The 24861-nt window shown below is 43.8% G+C and overlaps 2 protein-coding genes and 1 long non-coding RNA gene across 5 annotated transcripts in view; 2 read left to right on the top strand and 1 right to left on the bottom strand.

Annotated features, from left to right (window-relative positions):
* The window catches only part of LOC124202378, a 34926-nt gene extending 33595 nt beyond the window's left edge, over nucleotides 1–1331 (top strand). Inside the window, exon 7 of the mRNA XM_046598719.1 lies at nucleotides 104–1331. Within this exon, the coding sequence (XP_046454675.1) occupies nucleotides 104–240 (137 nt within the window). The 3' untranslated portion in view covers nucleotides 241–1331. The remainder of the gene's footprint in view (nucleotides 1–103) is intronic.
* A 3627-nt stretch (nucleotides 1332–4958) lies between these two features.
* On the top strand, nucleotides 4959–11656 carry LOC124201719. 3 transcript variants are annotated; one of them, XM_046597904.1, is made up of 8 exons: nucleotides 4959–5451; nucleotides 7267–7629; nucleotides 8126–8974; nucleotides 9068–9228; nucleotides 9618–10398; nucleotides 10500–10703; nucleotides 10849–11046; nucleotides 11276–11656. In XM_046597904.1, the coding sequence occupies exons 2-8, from the start codon at nucleotides 7551–7553 to the stop codon at nucleotides 11350–11352; spliced, it is 2349 nt and encodes a 782-aa protein (XP_046453860.1). In that variant the 5' UTR covers nucleotides 4959–5451; nucleotides 7267–7550; the 3' UTR covers nucleotides 11353–11656. The 3 variants fall into 3 exon arrangements, with proteins under 3 accessions (XP_046453860.1, XP_046453859.1, XP_046453861.1); XM_046597903.1 differs by having other exon boundaries at nucleotides 5020–5148; XM_046597905.1 differs by having other exon boundaries at nucleotides 5025–5274.
* Nucleotides 11657–17983: 6327 nt separating this feature from the next.
* LOC124202580 lies at nucleotides 17984–20795 on the bottom strand. Its single transcript, XR_006878238.1, has 9 exons — nucleotides 19861–20795; nucleotides 19697–19772; nucleotides 19381–19632; nucleotides 19206–19236; nucleotides 18983–19135; nucleotides 18746–18925; nucleotides 18541–18677; nucleotides 18305–18477; nucleotides 17984–18237 (listed from the first exon to the last, which is right to left on the bottom strand). It is a non-coding gene; the product is annotated as an uncharacterized LOC124202580 (long non-coding RNA).
* Between the last annotated feature and the right edge of the window lie 4066 nt (nucleotides 20796–24861).

Genomic DNA, 24861 nt, shown 5'->3' on the forward strand with positions numbered 1-24861 from the left:
TATTGTACACCAAGTGGCTCCAGTCTATGGGGCTTTTTTTTTTCCCCCTTTTTTATGTTTGTGTGTGTGTTATGGTCTTGATGGTTTGGTTGTCTAAATGCAGATGAGCAGCCGGCAGCCATGCAGCGAGGGAATCCAGCCTCGTCTTTCAATCATCCTCTTCTAGCTGGCTGGATCGCCTTGAGTGTCTGTTTGATTCATCGATACCTGGCCCCTCCGGCCGCGCTGCTGGCCGGGTGATGAGAGACGACGGTCTTCTCTTCTCATAGACCCCCGCAATAGAAGTGAAGAGTTGTCAAATCCTTCGGGACTCTCGACGGTGCGGACTCTCTTCGTGCGTGCTTGTGTGTCTATACTCTTCTGCTTCTTCACGCTACCACATTTTTTTTATTTATGTAAAGATAAGAAGAGGAAGAAGAAGAAGAAAAAAAAGAAGAAGAAAAAAAGAAATGGAAACCATTTGAATGATTGGATAACTCAAAAAGTCTTCAGTCATCACCATTCAGAAAATCTACATGCTGATTTATTTTACCGTATCCACTTTGTATTCATTCAGTTTAATGTGACTTATCACCCTTCTACTTGACCTGTGTAACACGGCATTGCTTTTCTTTCAGGCGAATATTTTGAATGGTCTTAAACGTTAGTCTACATTTGACTTTCTAATTTTCTTTTCCCATTTTTATTTATTCAATTTTTATTTTGGACTCTCGTCTTGCAAAGTATTGCAAACAAAGTAATGCGTTAGATACATACTGAAAATAAGTGTGTCATCACGAAGGTAACGTCAGTCAATCAAGAAATGTGAGCCAGGGGGAAAAAAATCATTTGTTATTTGTTCCATTTACGTATACATAGGCCCTACAAGTCAATCCAAGTTAAGTTATTTTCTTTGCTGTTTATCATACCATTTGGCTGATAGCACCTCCGAGCAGCTTCCCCATCGTCTGAATATCGTATAAGGGACAACATCGTCATTTGCGTCATCGAAATAAAAACACAAGTTACTCTCGTTTTTTTTCCTTTTTAAAGAGATCGGGTTGATGTATTTGATATTGCTTTTATATTTTATGTTTTCACACACCAACCTCACAAAAAAAAGTGTTCTACATTACGAGCCCTTTTTTTATTGGCCACTCCTCGTGACCCCAGTGCGCATGTGTGTATACGTGGGTGTGTGAATGTGTAATAACCATGTCGGCCTGTGAGAGAGTATGTACCGTGCAATGCGCGTTTCTACCATAACCAGATGTCAAATTTAATACGATTGAGAAGAAAAAAAATTGAATTTGTGTTGAACAAATGAGCAAATAAAAATAAAATAAGAATAATCCAAGTTTATTCATTTCCCTTTTATATCGGTCCTTTGTAGTTAAATCACCTGGTATTATATGATGCGTAGACATACTAATCGTAAATTCATATCTTATGCTTCATACATAGCAAATTGAAGTTGAGATAATATTTGCTTTACTATACACCGGGGCGGAACCAATAAGCGGAACGAACGTTGGACAAACAGGAAACCAAGTCTTAACTTCGTCCTTTCTTCTAACAAAAGTCGGATCTAACGATATTTGATCTATCCCCATAATCCCAATTGACATTTACATTGACACGTCTCCATTATTCGTTCACCTTTAAATCATTAAAAGAGATTAAAAGATAATCAACAAAGCAAACAGAGTAAACTGCCGGGGCGGACGAAATCATTTCGGCCCAACCAGAATTGAGAGAAAAAAAAAAAAAAAAAACGGTGTGTGTGTGTCAAGGTAAATGGAACTGACGTGTTATTGTGTGTATTAAGGTAGGAGGATGAGGAGGAGAGGTAGGGTTGAGTGGGGTGGTGGGGGGGTTGGTCGATAGAGCGGAACCGAACAGAAGGTGGAAAATGGTGGGGGAGTGGAAATCGTTGGCGCATTGTGTGAACGTCATGAAAACGGGCAGACTGCCGCGCCGTCTGTTTTCAATTGAATGCGACGGTCGGGGCCGGGGATATACGGTCGAAACGGTCATTCACTTCGATAATAGGTTAACGAAAACAAAAAAATACAAATAAAAATAAAACGAGGAAAAAATAACACGAGGGTGACGAGCCTTATAATGGGCGCCCATTTTTATTTGGGAATATAAAGAGGGTGGCCTTCCTGAAAGTGGAGAGTCGAAATGACGTGTTAAAAAACAGACGTTGTGTGATGCTCTTCTTTTCTCCTCGCTCTCTATTTCAGTTGGCCAACAAAAACACAGGGAAAACGGGCGAGAGAGAGAGTGCATCCACACGCAACGCAAGTGTCACTGATTCAATGGGCCGATTGGGTTGGCCGCCACCCATTCAAGAATCCATTTGCAAAGCCTGGGAAAATATTCGCCACAGCGCGACACACAGCAGCAGCCAAATCGACCCGCCTGCAATCTATGCGGTTTTGCCAGCGCTGCTGCTGCTGCTGCTGCTGCTGGGGTATCGATTCATCTCATCATTCGTTCATTCCACAGTCTACGCCAACTGCGCTTATAAAAAGAAAGAAGAAAACAAAAAGCGACAAGTTTTTTTTTTGTGTTTCTCTTGTTTTTCCTCCTTCCCTTGATCATTTCCTGATGCTATAAACATTTTAGTTTTAGATGCTGCGCCGAGATACATGGCCCCCTTTTAGGTATATACCTGATAACAGATGAGGGAACCTTTGCTCGTTTTCTTTGCATTTTTACATCGTCGCTGAATCTAGCAGCAGACTATACGGTACGGTGCAGAAGTCTGTTTATTTCTACCTACAGTATTTCAATGAATATTTAATGATTTCTTTTGGTTCGGCTGGTTTCAGACCTCGGCTTCAGGTCTTCTAGTACGTCTCCTTACTTGAATTTTTCATCAAGTGACAGCAGAGCGACGAGCTGCGTTCATCAGGACGACATACGGACCCCCGTTTGGCAGTGCCAAGCGGTTCGCTTGTCTCGTCGACTAATATACTTTCCTTTTGAGTTCTTATTGGGAGTAAACATATGTAAATAGAAATGTTAGATTTGCTCGTACGTGGACATGTAGGGAACCACCATTTGGGTCTCATTTCTGGGTTGAAAAACTTGCCCACGTCACGACCCACAACCAGTTCCAAACCGTTCCAAACTGTTGCAATAAGACATCAAAACTTGACCGACATGTTTCGGGGTGGCTGCGTTTCGATAAATAGACTCGGTTTCGTACGTACACTTCGCGGTCTTATTTATGTACTGGCAATAAATCGAGTGCGTTGTAGTTCATAAAACTACTCCCTCTTTCCCAAAGTGTTTTCCCCCCGTGGTATAGTTAAGTATTTGGCACTCGGAAATGACGGTGTTGATGGACATACAGGGAGGTTCACCCCCCTGACTGGCACAAGCGTTAAAACTTTTTGAGTAGCGATGTACATCTACGAGAGTTGTACACAGTAAAGAGTATCGAATGCAGTTATAGTCATATAGACGACGAGGGAACAGCTGTGCTTTCCAACTATTCCCTGCTGTAGCTCCCAGTTCCAGAGTGAGAGTCGACTATAGGACATGCCTACCGTATATGGCATATTGCCTGTGGGGCTGTGGTAGGGCCTCATACCTTTTTAGCTGCTAGCACAAAACATCTAGAGAAAAAAAAAGAGAGAGAGAGAGAAGGCAGCCAAGAAGCTGCTAGGTTTATGGACGTTCATATTTTTCGTCTTCGATTTCATCACCTATACTAAAAGAAGGAGGAAGGAGAAGATAGCTGTGGGTGCGGCTGTTTCCCTCATTTACTAAACAGCCATGCTCTTATGCTATATGCATTCGTATTTTCCTTTTTCTTTTCCTTCTTCTTCTTCTTCTTCTTCTCCTTGCAGGTTTTCTTCTTTATATATATATAGCTATCGGCTTTTTGTTACAACGTAAAAGGATTGAGCAGGAGTTGACCCAGTCTCGGAGATATACATGCATGCACACATGCATTCATGTATTAGATAGAAGCAGGATAGATGTATATATATATATATATGCAGAGATATTCAAGGGAGGCTATAGGCAATGGCGGCTGGGGCTATGGCATGTCTGCATTCAACTGGCACAATGCCAGAATTGGTGGAACACACGAACCGACCATATTTTCTAGATATGTGATTTCATGGCCTGTTGTTGGTGTTGTTGCGCTGGCTCTAGCTATAGACGCTGTTGTTGTACGGTAGATTCATCTTGTAGGCATGCGCTGCATATAAGAGGCTCTTTGTTTACTAAACAGAAAAAAACACGCTCACATGCAGTTATAGATTGCCTTGAATAATGCGTGATTCATAGTCTCCGACATCAAATAGTTGGAATAAAGATTAGAAAAATGTCGGTCGGGTTTTGGGTTCTATACGAACGTACAGCGCAAGTCGGACGGTTGGCTGAAATCTCAAGGCAGATGGAATTGTGCCGAGATGTTGTATGGTATCAGATGCCATAAAGATGCGAAAAAATAATGGCCGTTTTCGACGTTGTCGCTGCGAACGTATATGCATATAACGGCCGTCGTGATTTATCTGGCTAGTAAATAATATCCCAGTTCTAATAGTGCCGTCCTCTGCTTTGCTGCTCCTAAGCCGGCCGGCGCTGCCTGTATATGCTGTGTATTGTATATATGTGTGTCTAGGCCTTATAGAACCCAGCTGCTGATGTTGTTGTGTGATATCATCATTCATAATAAACACGGGAAAGAAAACATGGCGTCGGCTCGTTGTATAGTTCTACGTAGATTTCGTGTCCCGGTGATTGCTAGCTACATCTGGCCGGTTAATCGCGCCAAGGACGAACCGGCCGAGAGCGGACCATAACAGGATAGGAGCCGTGCGTTGTAGTACTGCACTGCTGCAGTCGTCGTCTCTTTTGCCTTTCGTCCCACAAAAAAATAACAACAACACACACACACACACAGACAAAAAAGGAGGAAAGGAAAATAAAAAAATAAAAAAAAACATGGCGGCCCCTGTATGTGTGAGTATATAGTCGGGCCTTTCTCTCTCTCTCTCTCTCTCTCCCCTCCCTTTCGGTTGGGAACCTTCTCTTTGGCAGCACGCGAGTTGCTCGCAGAAGCCCCTCAGCCCTCAGGGGATTTATTTAGGATTCCTCTCTCTCTCTTCTCACTGCTGTGAAGTCCGGAGAAGAGTAGATGTGAGTTAACGCACACACCGAAAAAAGTTTTTAGTCGGTGATTCAACGTGCTCAGATAGTGACACACTTCTGCGGCCGTCAGCGTGAGCCACACATAACGACGCTGCTGCTGATCTAGACCGCGTTGTGTGTTATTATTATTTATTTTGGTTTATTTTATTTTATTTTTCATAGCGAGTGTGTGTGTGTGTGTGCAGTGTGTGTTTTATTTTTCGTTTTCGCCGGGATATCAAACGCCAGAATAGTTATAGATGTTATTACTTTTGACGTCGCATTGTTCGTCGGTCTCTTGTGTTCCATCAGGTAAATTAGACTTCATCTTGATTGACAAACCGGAAATGCAAATAGAAAGGGAAATTAGAAAGGAAAGAATAATTGGAAAATGTCACGAAATGTTGAAAACAACCGTGACCTGTCGTCTGCTGTGCACGCAGTTTCCCCCTTTGCGCAGTCTCGTCTCTTCTTCGTCGTTTTTTCTTTATTTCTTTTTTCTTTTCTTTTTTCGTATTTCTCATTTTCACGGCGATGATCTTGTACACCGTCAAAAGCGGAACAAGCCCGCCTTGTCTTGTCCTCTTCTTGTTCTCCCCTCATCGCGTTTTATTTTAAGAATGTCTTTCTTTCTTTCTTTTTCCCTGTCCAACTCGCAGCAATGTCGACGAAATTGAAATGCGGAGAAAAATAAGGAATTCGGTGATGCGAACAAATGGGTGGGACACAGACAACAAACTGTTGAAAATTGACAAAGGCCGAAAATAAAGATATTTCCAAGCGTGACGTCATGGCGTACTCATCTCTCACGCACGCGAATAGATTTATACACGATGAGAAAAGAAGAATCATCATTAGACCCGCTGCCGGCACAACCTTGGGTTTGTCTGCGGATGGCAGCCGATGGAGTAGGTAAGCGCCTCGGGTTTGAAGACGACGCATCTTCTCGCGTGAATGGCAGCGCCGACGAACCTTGTGATGTGCAAGAGGAAAAAGAAAAACATGGAAACCGCCAGAGCTGCTGTGGCCCCTGGCCCGCCGTTGCTAAATGGACCCATTAGGATGCCACAGCTGTGTTCCACATTCAATAAATAACATCTAGCTAGTAATACCGGCCTTTCTCTCGTCTGCCCTTTTTTCTTTTTTTATTTCCAACTTCCCGTTTGCTCCAACGAGCGAGAGAAAAACAAAACAGCGTCGCATAGGAGCCAATTTTCCAGCCAAGAAATCGGAGACGTTGCTTATCTCTCGTCATCATCAGACCCAACCGCACCCTTTACGGCTGTAAAGGCTGTCGGAAATTTACATAATCGAAACGTTTTTTTGTTTTTTTTTCTTTCCTCTTCTCTCAAACAGACGACTATAGCTAGTTGGGTGGTTCTTTTTTTCTTTTCTTTCTTTTCTTGGGTGCTGTAAATATAAATAAGCATTTTTCTTCCTACTTTTTTCCGTCTTGTTAAAGACCGAAAATGGGATCCGGAGAGCCGCGTCAATCTAACAAAAGATCGAGTCACGCATGTCAATATATTTATAGGGACGCCGTGGTTGCCTCTTCAAAATGTGACCAAAATGGGTGGAAAATTTGAATTTGTATGGCTGACCAGGTTTTCCTTTTCCTGTAGTCTATAGTATGGCTGCCATATCCCTCCCAGCGCATCCCGTTAATAACAAAACGAATACTCGATACCCTACTCAACTACTCGAAGGCCACAGGAACTCCCTCCTTAAAGGACTTGCCTTCATCTTCTTCTGGTTCGGCATTCCCCCACTACTTTTGATCACATTATCCTCTGTTTTCCTCGAGACTTTTCATTTCCTTTTCTCCATAGCACCCAACAGAGTGTATGTTTTGAGTCTTGGATTCACAATGGCGTCAGAGGGAGACATTCTATCCGTCCGACGCACACCGGAGATAATAAAGGAAACCGGTTTTTCCTTTGGTTTGACGTCAAAAACACAAGAAAAAAATAATATTAATAAAACAAACCAAAAAAGATTTAATCCTTGATATTTTTACACTTAGGGTATTTATTGTTTGTTTGAAACAATTCCATGTTTTTGCTGTTCTTTTGAATTCCCGTGTTTATGTTTTTAAGGTTCACATTTGTTGGTGTTTTCTGTTGACAGATTTCTGGGATTCGCAAGAATGACGCGGAATAATCAGATCGGGTTATTGTTGTCGGCGCCGTCTCAGGCGCCATTGCTGTCGTCGACGTCGTCGTAAACAAGCAGCAGGAGAGAACACAAAAAAAGAAAAGGAAAGAAAAATCAAATAAAAAGGAAGCCGCATGAAAGTCGGATAGAGGAGCGCATAGCATCAACAGCTCATCCGGAATCGGACAGATATACTTTTTGGCTTGAAAGAAAAGGAGAGAGATTCTTTTCCGTCGCTTCCGCATCACCGACCCGCCATGACGACTACGACGACTTCCATCCAGCAAGAGCCATCCGCATGGTGGTTAAGAATGGCGTGCTTCTTCTTTTTCGCTGGTAAATATATCACAGCAGCCATTTTCTAGTGTCCCCTCTATTGCCGCACAACTCGAAAAATAATATCAAGAGCCATTTTATATTTAATGAACAATCGACGGCCGTCTCGTACACAAAGAGCGCTTGAGCTAATATCAAGCAAAGTTTTTGCAATCAGTCAATCTGACAATCTCCACTTTTTAACACAAGCGTGTACAGCCTTTGTCTTCCGCAAGATCGACTCTATACACAGAGTCCTAGCTGTTATCGTTTTAAGTTATCGATCAATACGGTCGACTGAGCTAAACATAACCTCCTCAAGATGTCTGACAAGATGTCAGACGATCAAGTTTGAAAAAAAAAAGAGCCAACAAGATTTCCGTTACGGATCAATCGATCGTATATATATACTGGGGGTACACGTTCAATGGACCCAAAAGTCTAAATTTGGGACCAAGAGTTTGTCGTTGTAATTATATGAGAGTATTGGTTTATTGGTTTTGTTGTTTTTGAATAGGTCTATCATGTTACGTGCCTCTTCTGACGGCCCATCTCCAGTGGCTGGGATTCGATTTACAAGAGATTGGAATCATCAATTTAATTGCTTCATCTGGAGCCGGCCTTGGCCTCCTGTTGGCCGCTTCTTGGACGCCCCGATGCGGTCATCGATCCAATTTGGCTGTTGCCGTCCTCATGGCCGCCTTCTGCGGCGCCGGTTTGGTACTCGTTCCGCGTCTCAATGACAGACTGGACGGTCGTGCCGAGACGGAGCGGCCCGTGGCCGAGATTCTCTGCCGGCCCGAAGGCTCGGCCTTGTTCTTCAGGAAATGCGGCGACACCTGCGAGCTGGACGCCGTGGCGCGGACCGAACTGTCCGTCTCCGATTGCCGGTTTGAGCCGCAGTCGCGACTTCCCGTCAATTTCCTCGACTGGATCAATCGATTCGCCCTAACCAACGCTAATAGCGGCAAAGCAGCCGGCGGAATTGACGACGACCTGAGCGAGCCGGAACGAGGGGATCTGCCACAAAAGATCCCGATTCAGCCATCCGGATCTCAAGAGCAATTCAATCCGATGGATGTCGAAGCCGATGACAATTTGCTTCGCGGCCAATCGGGATCTTCGCCCTCGGGAGTCGCTCCCTACGAATACGACTACGATGAAAATCACCGGCAGGACGACGGCGTCGAGGAGATCGAGCGCCGTCGCAAAAGGAGACAGTCGAATCCATTAATGGACGACCTTGTCCAGTCGCCGCCGGCCCTCTCCATGGACGACGAATTCGAAATTGCCGAGAAAGCCGAGTTGCCTTTCACTTCATCGCCGCACATTTGTTTCTCCAGTTACTCTTCATCGACGACAACCTGTAATTTGATTTTTAGGATTTGATTTCAAACCATTTTTCTCAGCTAGGCGATAAATCGAAATGAATTATTATACATGTTTGGTATTATATTAGGTCATGTCTTCACGGGGACCAATCATCTGTTCCGGTTCAACACGTCCTTTTATTCGGGCATCACTCACAACGGCCAGTGCTTCTACTCGCTGAATTACGACGACGTCGACAATCAGATTCTATCCGAGCTGCGATGCCGATCCAATAAACCAAATCATCAGGTATGTGGTGCTATATACTGTATGTAAGCCCACCAAAAGTCGAATTGCTCTTCTTCTTTTTTACGAGCGATATATTTACACGTCGTCATGAGTCATGAGTCATGACCCAGAAAGTCCGGGTACATGTCAAGTCTAGTCTTCCCTCTGGAGAGGAGGAAGAAGGGGCTCGGGATGGATATAAGGATATAACCAACTCGGCTTTTTTTATTGCTGGCAGTAACAACTTTTTGATGTCGCCCGTTGTGTAGAAATGATATGACCATGAACTCTTGTTTGTGGTCCCCACTTGAGACACGTCAAAATAAATCAAATTCAAAATCGATGCCGCCCAAAAGTCTAAACCGAAATGATGGGCGATTTATTGATTTTCTAATGTGGCGATTTTGCAGGTACGTTGCCGGGCGGAAGGGATGAAGCTACGCGCTAGCGTGACAAGAAACGGTACGAGCACTTGTCACGGCCGAGCGCCCGATAGCAACTTCCACTTGGTCTTCTGGCTCTACCTGATTTTCCGTACGTGCGGAGAAATGGCCGTCATCGGAGCCGTTCTCCTCCTGCGGATCGTCACGCTCAACGAAGATCACGAACGAGTCGAGGCCGTCAGTGGAGCCAGTTGGTTGACGCAGCGACGGTCATCGCTCATCCTATGGTGGATCTGGGGTCTATTCGGTCTAGTTGCAATGGCGCCTCTGGCCGGATGGATAGCCGATGTTGTCAGTCTAGGGATCGCTTTCTTGCTGGGCAGCGTCATGCTCGGACTGGCCGCCTTCTGCATCGCCCTCTCGCCGGCTCCCGCTCATCCAGCCCGCCCACATCCCATCCTGGCGGCCACTTTGGCCGTCGAAGAGGAGCCCGAAGAATTCACCCGTGTGACTCCGCCCGTCTACCGCATCTCGGGACGAGATCTTCGTGCCATTTTATCTGATGGGACGGCCGTTCTCATTCTCCTGTTTATGCTACTGTTGGGAATGGCCGCCGCTGTCAATCCCACCATTCTATATTGGTATTTCCTGGAATTGGGTTCAACCAGGTTAATGCTGGGCGCTTCCGTTTCGACCTGGCTGGTGACGGCCCCGCTTATCCTCCTACTCAGCGGATGGCTGTGGAGGCGGTGCGGCCATCGTTACATTTTCATTATCGGACTCCTATTGTACTCGATCCGCTTCCTTGGTAAACTTATTATTGTCTCAATTTTCAATTGATTTTTGAAACACTGAAGAGTAGTCTGAATGACTTATTAATTGACTGGATTTTCCTTGTGCATTTCGCAGGGTACACGATGGTCGACCAGGTTGTGTGGCTCGTTGTCATAGAAACGCTGGAGCCGTTTTGCAGTTTGTGGATGTTGTTGACCGCCTCGGCTCGCATTGAGCAACTCGAGTGTCGGAATCGTGGCGTGGGCGTCCGCGCAGATCGCTGGCGCTCGTGGAAAGTTAATAGCTGGGCATTGATCATTCTCTTCCACTATTCATTTGGTACTTACAGTAACACGATCGAGCGTCAGCGTCATGTCATCGATTTAGTTTTTTCTTTTTTTGTTTTTCCCTCAAGGGATGTTGATAAATTATCCCATCAAATATGTGAAAGAATAGAAATATTAATGAACACTTTTTGAAACAGGACGAGCATTGGGTGGCTTGGTGTCGTCGTTTGCGGCTCACTATTTCGGTCTGATGAGAGCTTTCATAGGAGCTGCACTCATTAGCCTTTTTGTGGCGGCTGTCTGGTTTCTCTGGATACATCTGAAATCTCCCTGTCAGCAGTCGAGTCGACCAAAGAATTTAAACACCGCCGATGCCACCAGTCAGTTTCCCAAAGGTATTTCGATCCTTCCCAAGTTGTTTCTTGTCAAGGCACTAGCAATTTTAGTACATTCTCGCAGACGGAATTATCTAGCACTAGAGGCTTTGCAAAAGAAAATCCTGAGCTGTTCAGTTGTAGGCTATACCTCTTCCGGACAATGCCTTCGTCTTACTTGAATTATCTGATCTTTTCCCGATCTCTCATCTATTGATTATGACCATTTTTGAATTTGTAATTAACCTAGGAGAGCCACCAGCGAGCCGTCGGAAGGAGAAAGAACCGGAACGGAAACAGAAACTTCTGAAATCTAGCCCCGTGTGATTATCGTAGCCATTAGCCACCTATGTGGTCATTTTTCTGACCCCGAGCCTTAATATAATGATTTTTTTATCTTTTTTCCCTTGCTCACCTCATGCTGTCACATTATGTCACCTCATGAATCCTAACCTGCCTAAAATAAGAATAGAACCGAATAGAACTAACCGTTGCCTTATATTCTATATGATAATATACATAAGAAGAAAAGAAAATGTTTGGCTGCATAATATAACATTGAGAAATAATAATGAGGTTTAGAGAGTTAGAACGACGCGCACTGATTTGGAATACAAGAAGACTATGGAAAGATGTCGTTTCATTCGTTATTTCGTTTCATCATTCATATCCTATCTCGTTATCATATTACAAAAACAAAAACCATGTTTTATTGGATCAAATTAAAAAAAAATGAAATACACAGCCAACCAGAAAGGATTGTTGGATTCATCTTTTACTGGCGGCAATCAATAAACTGTTTTTCCAGGAAAAAGTTGAATTTGTTTGATTTGTCTTCGTCTCTTTGATCAGAAGAATTTATTTCATTGCTTTATAATTTTAATTTAATTGGGGCTTGAGACAATAACAGCCACTCGTTGTTTTGCTTACGGTGGAAAAGAGTAAGGTTATAGTGCGAGATTTCCCGCGCCTAGCTGTAGTCCATCGTTTGAAAGGATCTCTCCCCAAGAAGCCCTTATTGTGGCCTATCTATCATCTAGGTTCACAAGTAGAATCAGCTGTTTCAATATTGCTTTGGCTAGAAGGTTTCCCACGCGCGAGCCACTTGATGAACTCGGATAAAAAGGTATTCGGAGACTACCTTACTTTACTTTTTTCGGGATATGAAATGCAGCTGTTCTATTCTCTGTATACGCTCATCAGGATTGCCTGCGTATATAAATATATAAAAGGGTTATAACGGCAGTTGTGCAGCGGACCAAAAACAAGAATCGTAGAAAGGCCACTGACTACTGAGTAACGAAGAAAGAAGCATTTAAAAGATATAAAATTTGAAACGTACAGTCGAGATCCAGCTTCTAATGGAAAGATCTGGCGCTTTCGCTTTTGTTTGCGGTACTTTTTTATTATTAAATCGCATTTTAATGCCGAAGAAACACCAAATCTCAATTATAATAAAGTTCGAATTCGATTCAAAACTATTTGACATATATGGGACATTTAATTGTTTTCTTGAAGCATTTTTGCAATAACAGAGATTATTCTTTGCCACATTCAGGCAAATTCCTCCTTATCGATCCTTGCGTTGACGTAAATTTCTTATTCTTCTAGTTCTTTTCAGCTCTTTGTATATAGACTTCAGTTCCATCTCTTTCTTTCCACTAGTCAATGCATCGCCTAATGTTTCATAATCGGGGCCCCATGTTTCACATCCCACGACAGAAGTAATGAAGAGTTAAAATGGCCAATCAAACGCATCGCAATCATTGCCATCATCTTTTTATTCAGTTTATAATTAGTCCGGTACTTTTTGCTGTCCTAAACAGTCGAGCACTTTGCTGGAATACGTAGTAATAAAATTCAAAATCAATTGGGAGTAAGACAAGGACGTGTTCAAGACAATCTTATGCAATCTAACGAAATGCGAATTTTTATTTGAAATTTGAAAACAACCAAATAGACAACGTAAGGATGCTGAGTTGCCAGGTCTGGAAAAGGTCGAAAATCTCGATTAGGGACAACATGCCTGAAATTAACACAGCCCTCTTATGGAGCTTCATTTTCGATTAAATAATACAAAGTGAAAGAACAGGTTATTTAGTGTTTAACATTTTAAATTTTAAATTATAAAAATTTAATAATAAATAAACTACAAAACTACAATGTCCAGTGAAGTCAGAAAACAATAAGTAACTTGCCAGAATGATGTCAAATCCTTAAAAAATATTAAACATTAAAATAACCTGTTCTTTCACTTTGTATTATTTAATCGAAAATGAAGCTCCATAAGAGGGCTGTGTTAATTTCAGGCATGTTGTCCCTAATCGAGATTTTCGACCTTTTCCAGACCTGGCAACTCAGTATTCTTACGTTGTCTATAAATGAAATAGAAATAGTCCTTTATGCCAGAGCCATCTAGATTTCAGGTGACGTTAACGTTTCACTTCAAGTCAATAGGTGGTGTGAGACGAACGAAGGACGGTCAAATTAGGCTGCATTTTCTCATAATCGTTATTCGTTATCGTTCATTAAAAAAGTGAGCAAATAAAAGCCACCCCCTCCCCCCCCCCCCCCAAAAGGAGAGATTTTGTCACCTGTCACCCCTAGTGGCCTTCCTTTCGCGATTCTTTTAGTCTGCCTACGCGACAAATCATGGTGTTATGCCGAATAGAGGCAATTCACTTCGCGGTTTTGCGTGTCAATTTTTTCGATGTCCGCCATTGTTGTTGGTTGTTTTGCTTGTCTGTATCGGCTGAAAGTGTGTTTATTTGGCGCTGGCATTGCTGTATTTTCTGCTTATATCTTATTTAATGAGGCGACAGCGTCGTCTGTAGATAGTTTTGTCATTAGTTCAATATGAAGAAATAATAAGAATTTAAAAATATCGGTTAATTAGAGTAGTATGCCCTAAATATAGAGAATATTTTTTTCAAGAGAAGAAAATTTTCTTGTTTACCACCACCAAGAAAATTGCGGAGAAGAAAAATAATGACATAATAATGATAAATGACAACTAAGTTCTTAGATTAAATCTTCTATTATATAAAATGCTTTTGAAATTTAGCAATCACACTACTTTTGGCCTTTTCATGGCTTCGACAATCGAAATAATCGAAAATACTTACGGTAGAATGTTGCTATATTCGAGTTCAACCTGAGTCACCAACCTGAGTCCGGAAATATCCGGCCTACTTATCTCCCGGTACGACTTCGCCCTCGGCATTATACCCGAGAACTATCCCATGCCGATTCCCCGTACTCAGCTCCGTTCATCGTCGAGGGGCGCGGCTCGCAGTGATACGCCCATGGTGACTCGAGAAAGAGTATCCGGATGATCCGTCGGATGAACTGATAGAGGGCACGAGAACGGAACTATTGGGGGAATTCGCCAAGGTATTTGACCAGTCTACGGGTTTGCGATGCATGGACGGGCCGGATATGGTTATAAGCTTGAAAAATGACGCCCAGCCGTATTATGTCAACGGTGCTCGATCCATTGCAATCGCCGACCGACCAAAAGTGAAGAAGCAACAGGACGAGTTCCAAGAAAAAGGCATCATCGAACCAGTCACGGAGCCCTCCAAGTGGGCGGTACTCTCGTGATGGTCGGGAAGCCAGATAACGCCATTCGCAATCTGTGGAACACACTAAGCTTAATGAACATGTCCGTCGACCTACGAGGACGCCTCGTGACGCTATCGTGGAAATAGAAGGCGACGTCCAGTTCTTCAGCACCTTCTACGCGGCCAGCGGGTACTTCCAAATTCCTCTATACCCCGGCTCATGTGATGGAGGTCCATCCGGTCTTGACCGCCACGCACAATGCTGGAATCACTTTCAGCGAAAAGAAGTTCCATTTCACACAAGAATCCATGTAGTGGGTCGGATTCCAGATCAGGTTTTGCGGTGGCCCCGGACAAACTTAAGGCCATCTCGGATTTCCCCCGACCGGCCAACATAACGGGAATTTATGGGGCTCGTAGAGAAAATGGCCGTATTTTCATCAGAAGTGGTGGCCGCCAAGGCCTCATTACGGCCGTTGCTCAGCTCCCGAAATCATTATGTGTTGAAACCGGACCAAGAATGTGCTTTCGTCGCGGTTAAAGCGGCGTTGATGGTGCCTCCAGTGCTGGCTAATTTCAACCCGGCCCTCTACGCAGCGCTATAGGTGGACGCTTCGCACAAAAACAGGAAGGGTTACGCCCTCCTCCAGAGTCACGACGACGTATGGAAGCTCGTCGGCGCTAATTCGCGGTGGTGCACCAACGCAGAATCCAGGTACGCGATAGTGGAGCTGAAGCTCATGGCAGTGGAATGGGCCATGCGAAAATGCAAATTGTATTTGCTGGGTCTCCCGACGTTTACCTTGATGATCGAACGCTTAAAGGAGCGGGCCATACACGTCCTTACGACCGTGTGGAGGAAGGGGAAGGAACATGCGATTATAGACGCGTTGCCCCGCAAACCGGCGAATGACACCGAGCCAGAGGATGAGTTGGCCAATTACATTCAAACCTTTGCCCGGCACATGACGCTGAGGCGTGTAGCAACCATCACCGTCACTCACTCCAATTACGGCGATAAACCGACTCCGTCGCCTGACACTCCGTCCGAAAGGAAGGATACTGTAATCGACAGCCTACGCGAGGTAGCAGCAACCGACACGCCATACTGAGCCCTCATTGCCACCGTCAAATTTGGATTTCTACGTGTCGTGAGCTGACCGCCCCATCCGTGCGACAGTATTGGGTAATTTGGCATGAATTATCCCTGGCTGACCGTTTGGTGCTTTTCGGAAAGCGCATCGTCATACCACAACGCTCCCGTCGTGACATCTTCGCGAAACTTCACGCCGCCCATCGGGGGATCGTCAGAATGAAAAGGCAAGATCGTCAGACGGTGATATACTGGACCGGCTTAAACTATGATATCGTCTCGATGGTTGAGCGTTGCCAGGCTTGCCAGGAACGGCTTCCGTATAAAAAACGGGAACACCGCCTCCGGGAAGTCCTTCCGTAGCGTGTATTCGAAGAAGTAACGGTGGATCTGTTAAAATCCGGCAGCCTGCAATCAATGCATCGAATCGGAGCAGCTTATCAGATTGTTCCAGCATTTATCCGCCGCAACTTGTTACATCGTTGCACCTTGGTCTACACCAGGCCTTGATTCGTCCGTTTCCAGCCTTCCTGTTGGTTCTCTGCAGCCCTCATCGGTTGCTCCCGTCTGAAATCGGCCTCCGCCATATGATTCTTCTGTTCCAGCCTTCGAATGGTTCTCTCTGCTGCCTCGTCGATTGTGCTCGTTCAATATTGGCATCCGCCATTGATCCGTCTGCTCCAGCCTTCCTGCTGATGCCTTAACAACCTTATCAGTCGTTTCATTCCGACAATTCTATTCCACCATGACTACTCTTGACGGCCCGGAAAATGGGGCCACGAACGCCAAGCGATTCCAGGAAGAAATGACGTCATGGAAGAAAAGGAGAACCCAAGTCCGAAAACAAATCACAAATGCTCGGAATGAAATCGACGGGATTTTGTCCAGTCGAGGCTCACGAGGTGCCGTAAAAGGATTCGTCGAACAACTCCAACAGCTGCACCGTGAGTCCAGCAAAATCCATACTGAAATTACGAGTAACGAAGAGGACGGCACCAAAAATGATAAACAAGAAGCTATCCATCTCCGCTACATTCAGAATTCCTGTGAGACGTATGATTTAGTTCAAACTTATCTAAATTCTAGATTGAATGATCCAGCATCGGAAGTGGGAATTGAAGACCCTGGCATAGCGAACGCTCACCGTACAGCTGAGGATCTAGCCCCAGCACGGAGAAGAGGAAAATACACTGCTGCCCAGAGAAAGGCAGAGGAAGTCCGAGCAGCAGCAGATGAAGCCCGAGCAACAGCAGATGAGGCCCGAGCAGCAGCTGAAGAAGCGGAACGAGCTCTAAACCTATTGCATCTGGAAGACGATGATGATCATCATTCTTCCGTCAGTCACCATCATCCCGGTCCAGTTTATCCACCCGTCTTCCCTCCCGCCACAACACTCGGCCGTAAGAATCCGGTCAACCTTCCTCCAGGGGGGGATAAGTCCGTCGCTTGACTGGATCAACCAGTAAAGCCTTGGTAAGTTGCCACCATTTATTCAACCCCGTGGATCCCATACATACAGTACCCACCACAGGTATTGGATAACTTCGATCCAAAAGTGGTGTTTTAACCCCCGCGAGATAGGCCTAACGGTGTCTTGCGCGGGATTTTTTAAAGAATTCTTAGATTGCTCGTACGAGGTTTTTTTGCAGAAAGATAAAGAACTAGTCTTCATCTTTCTGATTTTTAATTTTCAAAACGTGTTTGGTTTCTGTATTTAAATTCATCGTTTTTAAATATTGGATCACCCAAAAATTTATCGCATGGCCTGTCCCTACCCGCGGCATGGCCTCAGGATATGGCAGACGAAGGATTCCTCCCAACCATATCCTAAGGCCCTGCCGCAAGTAGGGACAGGCGGAATATAAAGGGAATATTTATATTTCAGAATCAAACTTTGGGCCGAGATTCAAACCTCGGTCCTTCGACATATCAGCCCGGGATGCTGACCATTAGACCACCGGTAATATGGGAGCCATGGGATAACATGGGCTGTTATAGTATGGCCCAGGTATACCCCCCTTCACTGACCCCTCTCCCATGGGTACGCGCCACCCCCCGCTCGACCCCCCTTTTCTGGCCGGCTTGGGCTGCGCGTCAGCTCCGTAAAACTCAAAACTTTGAACGCGTTTTACGGGCACTTCCGCTCATTTGCACACCCTAAACCCTATGTTAAAAATGATCAGCGTAACGAGATCTACAACCCTGTACTAATCGTTTTTCGATATTAGAAAACCTGTCTTGCTAGGGAAGAGCCAAACTTGGCTGCGAAAATACAAAGACGATTTCTCAAAAATTTTCTAAGTGTTGTGTTGGAACCAAAATCTATTAAAGGGTCGGACCAGAGATGGTAACAAGGGACTGTGAAAGTAGTTGGTTGCGGACGGAAAAAATTGCCAAATTTAAAGCAATGGGTCAGCTTTAAGATCGATTTGAGACGGCCCGTCTCAGTTGTCTCACTGGCGCGCATATTTGACCGGATTGGAACGACAATTCCTATCTGGGTTTAAACCTTTTTGACTGCACTGTTGGTTCTTTTTGTAACATCAAAAACGGATACTGAAATAAACCAGAAAAAATGTTTTTTTAAAGACCTAGATTATTTTTAAATAATCAATTAAAAAACCTTTTGCAATGGCCAATATTTTCCAAGGTGAATCTTGGCGTATGCTTGGCGTCCTTCCGCACAGACTAATTCTTCTTCTAGAACATTGTCCAGAACAATTTGTTGAATCAATCTATAAGCATTGTCCGATATCCAACCCTGGCCTTTGCCAGACATGGCACAGTCATTAACTTCTGAAAATTAATAAAAGACAACTAATTAAATTTGTCTATCAGATTTACAAATTAAATTACCACCGGAATACAACTTCCTTTGTTTTCAGAGCGAAAGACATTCACGATGTATTTAATGATGAAGCTGATGAAGCTGAAGATCGAATTGAATTTCTTATATCACGAACATATTCGATTACATAAATTTCGTCATATATTGTCTAAATTAAAATTAAAGTTAAAAAAAGTTCGAATTTTAATTTGTTCTAACGAAACAGCATATGCATACGTTGGAGCCGCAAATGTCGCAGCAACTTGGTAAATCACGACTGCAGCTAGTGGGTAATTCATCAAGGAAACTTGCAATTTTGACGTTGCGGCAAACGGTGTGGTTTTCGCAAAAAAACAATGTCTTTAAGAGCTGATAACTCCATAGCCTGAAAATAAGCGAGTTTTTTGCCATCGGGATCTGTTGTGTAAATTTTGGTTCTTCAATTGCATCCAATTGCAGTTATTTTTTATTTACCGTAGTAAATGAGTTTCTGTTGAACATAGTAATCTGCATATTTATAAAATAATATGCAATTAGCCAATTGTCCATCCCGGCCACCTCTTCCGCATTCCTGATAGTAAGATTCTATCGATTTCGGCATTGAAAAGTGGAAAACAAATCGGACATCTAAAAAAGAAGGGATTGCTATCGAATGTGAAATTGAATTTAAAAGCACGTTTAACAGGCTTATTAATACCCAAACCGAAAGCAACGGTGGCACACATAATCTAAAAATAGAGTTCCAAGTAGCATTTTTTAAATATGTAAAAATAAGCATCTTTGAATAAAAAGTTATTATTCGCAGACATTCCCAATTTCAAAAAATTGGAAATAAATTCACAGTAAGAATTACAATAATTACACAAACAAACCTTGTCTTCGCCTGACACTTTTCGTGTCTCTTCCTCTAGACCACCGTGATAGTAGGTGACCGAAAACCCACACTTCACTAAACAATCAGCAAGCTCTACACAGTTCTTTTGCGTGATACAATAAATGATATCACATATTGATTTGGATAATCCTCACTGATTAAAAATCTCATCAACGACGTGGCTTTTTCGTTGGACGTTTTGCTTATCAATGACAATTTCAAGTTATCACGGACACACTGGCATACAGATCTAAATCAAGAAATAAAAAATCTCAATTATTGAAAATAATTAGGATCTTAATAAAAAAAATTACATGAACGGATCCATCAGCTGCAGTGTCGAAATGATTTCGCGTTGTGTCCTTGCACTGTCAGTTTCGTTTAGCGCAACTATTGGAAGGGTAGGAAACACGTTACGTAAGAATAAAAAATTTCCATACTCCTTTCTAATTAAAATTAAAATTAGAGCTAGAAATACCTTTAATTAAGAACCAAAACCTAAAGTCCAAGCCCCACATAGTTGACATGACCATCATGGTCAGCTGTGCCGTCATTGTCCGTCTTTTCCTTGTTGTCGAGCTTTTGTCCTCCAGTGCTAGTTTTAGTAGCGTCGTTTTCACTCGTAGCTTTGTTTAACGTTGGTTGTTGGATTGCGTAGATTAGATTAGATTAGATTTATTTGTAACGCGCATTTTAAAGAATTGTCAAATATGACGCAGAAATGTACAGTGAACGAATACAATGGAAATAAATAATGTGTCTTAGTTACAGTTTTTGGACAGAACGGAAGAAGGACAGACGTACGGGAAGCCAGGTATTGACGAAGAGTGCTGTTGATATGATTGCGCTGGGGATTCTGTCTTGACCAACACGACATCAAGACTGATTACGAATCTTAGATTGTCAGAACTCGGTTTCCGGTTGAGGTGTCATCGTAGCCAAGAAAAAAGGCCAATCTTTTTTAGGGTCCCATTTGCGCCGTTTTTCGTCTAGAATTTTTACATAGCATGAGCAACCAAATTGGCGAAGGTGTGAGATGTTTGGCTTAATACCGTAAAGTTTCTCGAATGGCGTGACTGATCGAGTGTCGAAAGAGTCCGGTTCAGGGTGTAGACTGAGTAGGCAACTACCTCAGCCCATAGACGAATGAGGACTTGAGGTGATACTGGAAGTTTCATTCCATACATTGCGCTACGTGCCAGCTCCACAACTGACCAATTGTCTCGTTCTGCAATGCCATTTTGTTGTGGGAAGTATAGGACTGTGTATAGACGTCGAATGCCTAACTCGCCCATCTAGGTCCAATCACCTCCTTTAAACTCCCCTCCTCCGTCTGTCAGAAAGGTTTTAATTATTTTTCCTGTTTCGTTTTGAAAGAGGGGAATGAATCATTTAAATTTACTAGCTGATTCAGACTTGGTCTTGATGAAGTAGACTTTTCGATAGCTGCTGCACTTGTCCATAGTATCGTGCACCACTTAAAGATGGTTCTTGCATGGGGCCACCGACGTCGGCCGCGATCATTTGTCCCACTTCGGTAACTGGTTTTCGGTTAGACGTGGGAAATTCGTTGCGTTTTAATTTTCCATGCACGTAACCTTTACAGACTGGTGGGATTTCACGATTTGTGATGACCATTTCTTCCACTTCTTGGCCTGACGCCGTAGTGTTCTATAGTTGACATGTACGCAGTGACGATGCCAAGTGGTAAGGGAAGCCGACGGCAGTTTTGGATTAGCAGCGTATGCGATGTCTTGTTATACCCCAGTTATGGCTTTTATGTGAAGTCTGTACAGTGTTTTGCCTGTGCCTTGCTGGCCATTCATTTAAACAGTGCCATTGAGTTTAAAGACAAATTGTCTATCTTCGAATTCGACATTCATACCAGGGATGGCCGTGACTACACTGATTGAAATCAGGTTGATTCCAGCAGTTGGCAGTTAACATGCTACACCTCTACACCACACCTCATTCTATTACTATGATGAAAGGGGTAGAAAGGGTGATTTTTCAAAGACTTGAAAAACCCGCGACAAAACTCTACATCTAAAGCGTTATGTCAAAAAGAAAAGTGCACCATGTCCTGCCATACATAAAAGAGAACGAAACTTTTCCCTCCCTTTTTCCTTTGTATTTCGGTGGACTCTGAACATAAAACTAATAGAAATATGGCAACCCTGAAAATTGCGAACGCTGCACGTATGTCTGTGTATTCGCATACGAAAAGTAACATTTATATTTTTTGCTTTACATTTTTAAAATTATTATTTGTTTCTATTTATTTATTTATTTTAAAATTTCTGCTTGGAAGTTAAAACGTACGTGTTTCCTCTATTTTTATGTGGATGACTATTAGTCCTATGGTGCCTTGTCATGAGGGGGGAGGAGTATTGACAATCTTTCTCAAGTCAAGACGTTACAATCAACGAATTGAAGATCACAACCCTTCCCTATCCATCGTTATCATGATGGTATTTAGCATTAAGGTTATCCCTTCCTTTATGAACATCAAAAGAGACAAAATCCCAAACTTCCCAGAGTTGACGGGATTCTTCACATTAATTGCTGAAGAGTAACATACCAAGACAAGTTGGAAAAGAATTACAAAAAATGGAAGGTTGCAAACACAAATCCTGCAGTAGTCACGCCTCTTGTAAATTCTACTACAATCCTGGCCAAGCTGGTGCATCCTTTGGAGAACAAACTGCTGGCTATGTATGCTATGTTGAAACGAGTGTTTATTAAACGCTGTGGTGTGTTTGTGGAGTAATGTCTCAGGTTCAGTTGGTGAAGCAGGCGTATAAGGGTTTGTCTAATTCAAACAATTAAACAAGGTAAAAAATTGAAAGTTACCTCTGTGATAAAAGCACTAGCATCCTGTTTCCTCCAGAACTTAAATTAGTAAAATTAGTAACTCGTTGACATTTCCTTAAAAAAATCGAAAATACTACATAAATACTTACGAGCTTGCTTCTTGAAGGGTCCATCTCTTCTTTCCCTGGGGAGGTCCAAGAATAGAATTAACGTTTGCGTCGACAGATAGTAAATAAACTCTTACTCGTTCCGTTTCGTTTATCTAAATGCATGCATTCTGTGCTTATTGAGACACATCAGTTTTATTTGCATGATCTAGATTTACCACGGGTAGTACAAGTATAACTTACCCACACAGTGGATCACAAAATTAATTCACACGATATAATGAAATACAAATTGTTAGAAGGAACTACAATTTGCTACGTGAGACCTGCGTCACGTCGTCGAGCCAAGAGAGCCACGCTACCGGTTGCTGGGTGCAGACGAATCACTCTGTCGCCCCAATGGTTGCCTAGCAACCCTCGGTTTACGCAACCACTCCGCATCAGGTTGTCGAATGTTACTTCAACACTCTCTCTCATTCGAAACAGACAACAAACACAAATAAAGATTGAACTTAATGTGATGACATAGATCAGTACAGGATGAATAAAAAAAAAAGAATTGTTCAAAAAATAAAAAAATAGTTTTCACTCCAGTCTTCGAGGACAATTAAGAATGCGCAAAAATCAAATAAGAGTAATTAGAAGGAAGAAGCACAAGTTAGCCCGATTCTTTAGGAACCTGCTCTAGGCCAAATCCAATTAAACATTTAGAAAAAGTTTCACCATCTACGGCTTTCGTGAGGACATCAGCTAGTTGATTCTTGGTGTCGACATACTCCACATCTATGGTTCCATCAGCAACCTGCTCACGGATGTAATGGTAGCGCACCTCTATGTGTTTCGAACCTTTATGGGCCAAAGGATTGTACGCTAGACCGATAGCACTTTCGTTGTCGCAACGGAGACAAGTTGGTTCCATCTGACTTTCACCAAGATTGTCGAGTAGTCGACGCAACCACACAGCTTCGCGGGTAGAATCACTAGCGGCGATGTACTCGGATTGCATGGTGGACAGTGCAACAATGGGTTGCTTCCGACTCGACCAAGTTATGGCTGCTCCGTTGAAGATGAACAGATAACCGGAAGTGGACCGCCTGGTGTTAGGATCCCCTGCATAATCCGCATCCGAATACCCGACTAGTGCCTGTCTTGTGGGTCCGTTTCCGCCGAAGCAGAGACCATGATCGCGTGTTCCGGATAGGTATCTCAGCACACGCGTTGCAGCTTTCCAGTGTTCCATCCCCGGATTTTGGCAGTGTTGAGCTAGTTGGCTTGCCATGTAAGCTATGTCTACACGTACAGTGAGCGCTGCATACATGAGACACCCCACGGCTTCGCGGAAAGGGATGGTAGACATGGCAGCAATGTCGGCAGGTGAAGAGGGCGATGAATCACGAGAGAGACGAGGGGCTCCTTTGAGTACTGGGAGAGAAACTGGGTGTGCGTCGGAGAGGTTGAACTTTGCCATAATTTTGTCGATGAACTGAGGGATCGACATGTAGATTTTTCGGTTGGGTCGATCCCGAGTGAGGACGATTCCGACGAAGAGGTCAGCAGGAATGGCAGTAATTTCAAATCGCCTGTTGAGGAATCGGACTACTTCGTTGACAACATCCATGGAACTGCCGGCCACAAGGCCATCATCGACCCAAACGGCAATGATTAGATAGTGGGAATTAGTGATCTGATGATACACACAAGGGTCCGCAGAGCTCTGCGTGAAACCATAGTCGATGAGGGCATCGTGCAGCGTTTTGTTCCAGATGCGAGAGGCTTGGCATATTCCATAGATTCCTTTGTTCAGTCGGCACACTTCACTTTCACGACCAGTGACGACATAGCCTTCGGGTTGAGCGATGTACACCAGTTCATCGATAACACCGTTGAGAAAAGCGGCTGTCACGTCGAGCTGGATGAGTTCCAGATCACGATGGGCTGCGATAGAGATGATGACTCGAAGAGAGTCGTAGCGAACGACCGGTGCAAAGGACTCCTGGTAGTCAATGCCCTTGACTTGTCGATACCCTTTAGCGAAAAATCGAGCTTTACGGCGACAAGGAAGGCCTGATCTGTCCGTCTTCATTTTGAAATCCCAACCGCTGGGAATGCATTCCCGGCCTGGAGGCAGTGGGACAAGGGTCCAAGTCTCATTCTTGATGTGAGAGGACATTTCGTTGTCTGCTGCTTGTTTCCACAGCGTACCTTCAGGGCCATCCACAGCTTCACGGAATGTCTTCGGTTCGTAGTACAGAGAGCTTGACTTCAACGCCATCGCTATGAAACAGTACATAGATGCATCTCGGGGATGTGTGTCCGCCATGGCACAATCCATGTCCATCGGAAAATGTTTCTTCGGTATGAGACCTCTGGCGGATTTCCGGACGGGCAGGTGAACGGCGCGGAGCTTAGTTTTGGTCCCGAGAGCCGGATCCGATGTTGCAGGATGGATGGTGGTCTCAGGTGTGATGTCATCAATGAGAGGTGATGGCAGTGGTTCTGCAACGCTTGAGGCGAGCTCTATCACCGGTGACCAATATGGGATATTTTCGTAAACTCGA

Source organism: Daphnia pulex, chromosome 9, assembly GCF_021134715.1.
Source record: "Daphnia pulex isolate KAP4 chromosome 9, ASM2113471v1".
Lineage (NCBI taxonomy): Eukaryota > Metazoa > Arthropoda > Branchiopoda > Diplostraca > Daphniidae > Daphnia > Daphnia pulex.

Coding starts and splice junctions, on each gene's coding strand:
- LOC124201719 (XM_046597904.1), top strand. CDS start 7,551: ATGACGACTACGACGACTTCCATCCAGCAAGAGCCATCCGCATGGTGG. Junction 10,399..10,499: donor GTACTCGATCCGCTTCCTTG/GTAAACTTATTA, acceptor TGCATTTCGCAG/GGTACACGATGGTCGACCAG. Junction 10,704..10,848: donor TCTCTTCCACTATTCATTTG/GTACTTACAGTA, acceptor TTTTTGAAACAG/GACGAGCATTGGGTGGCTTG.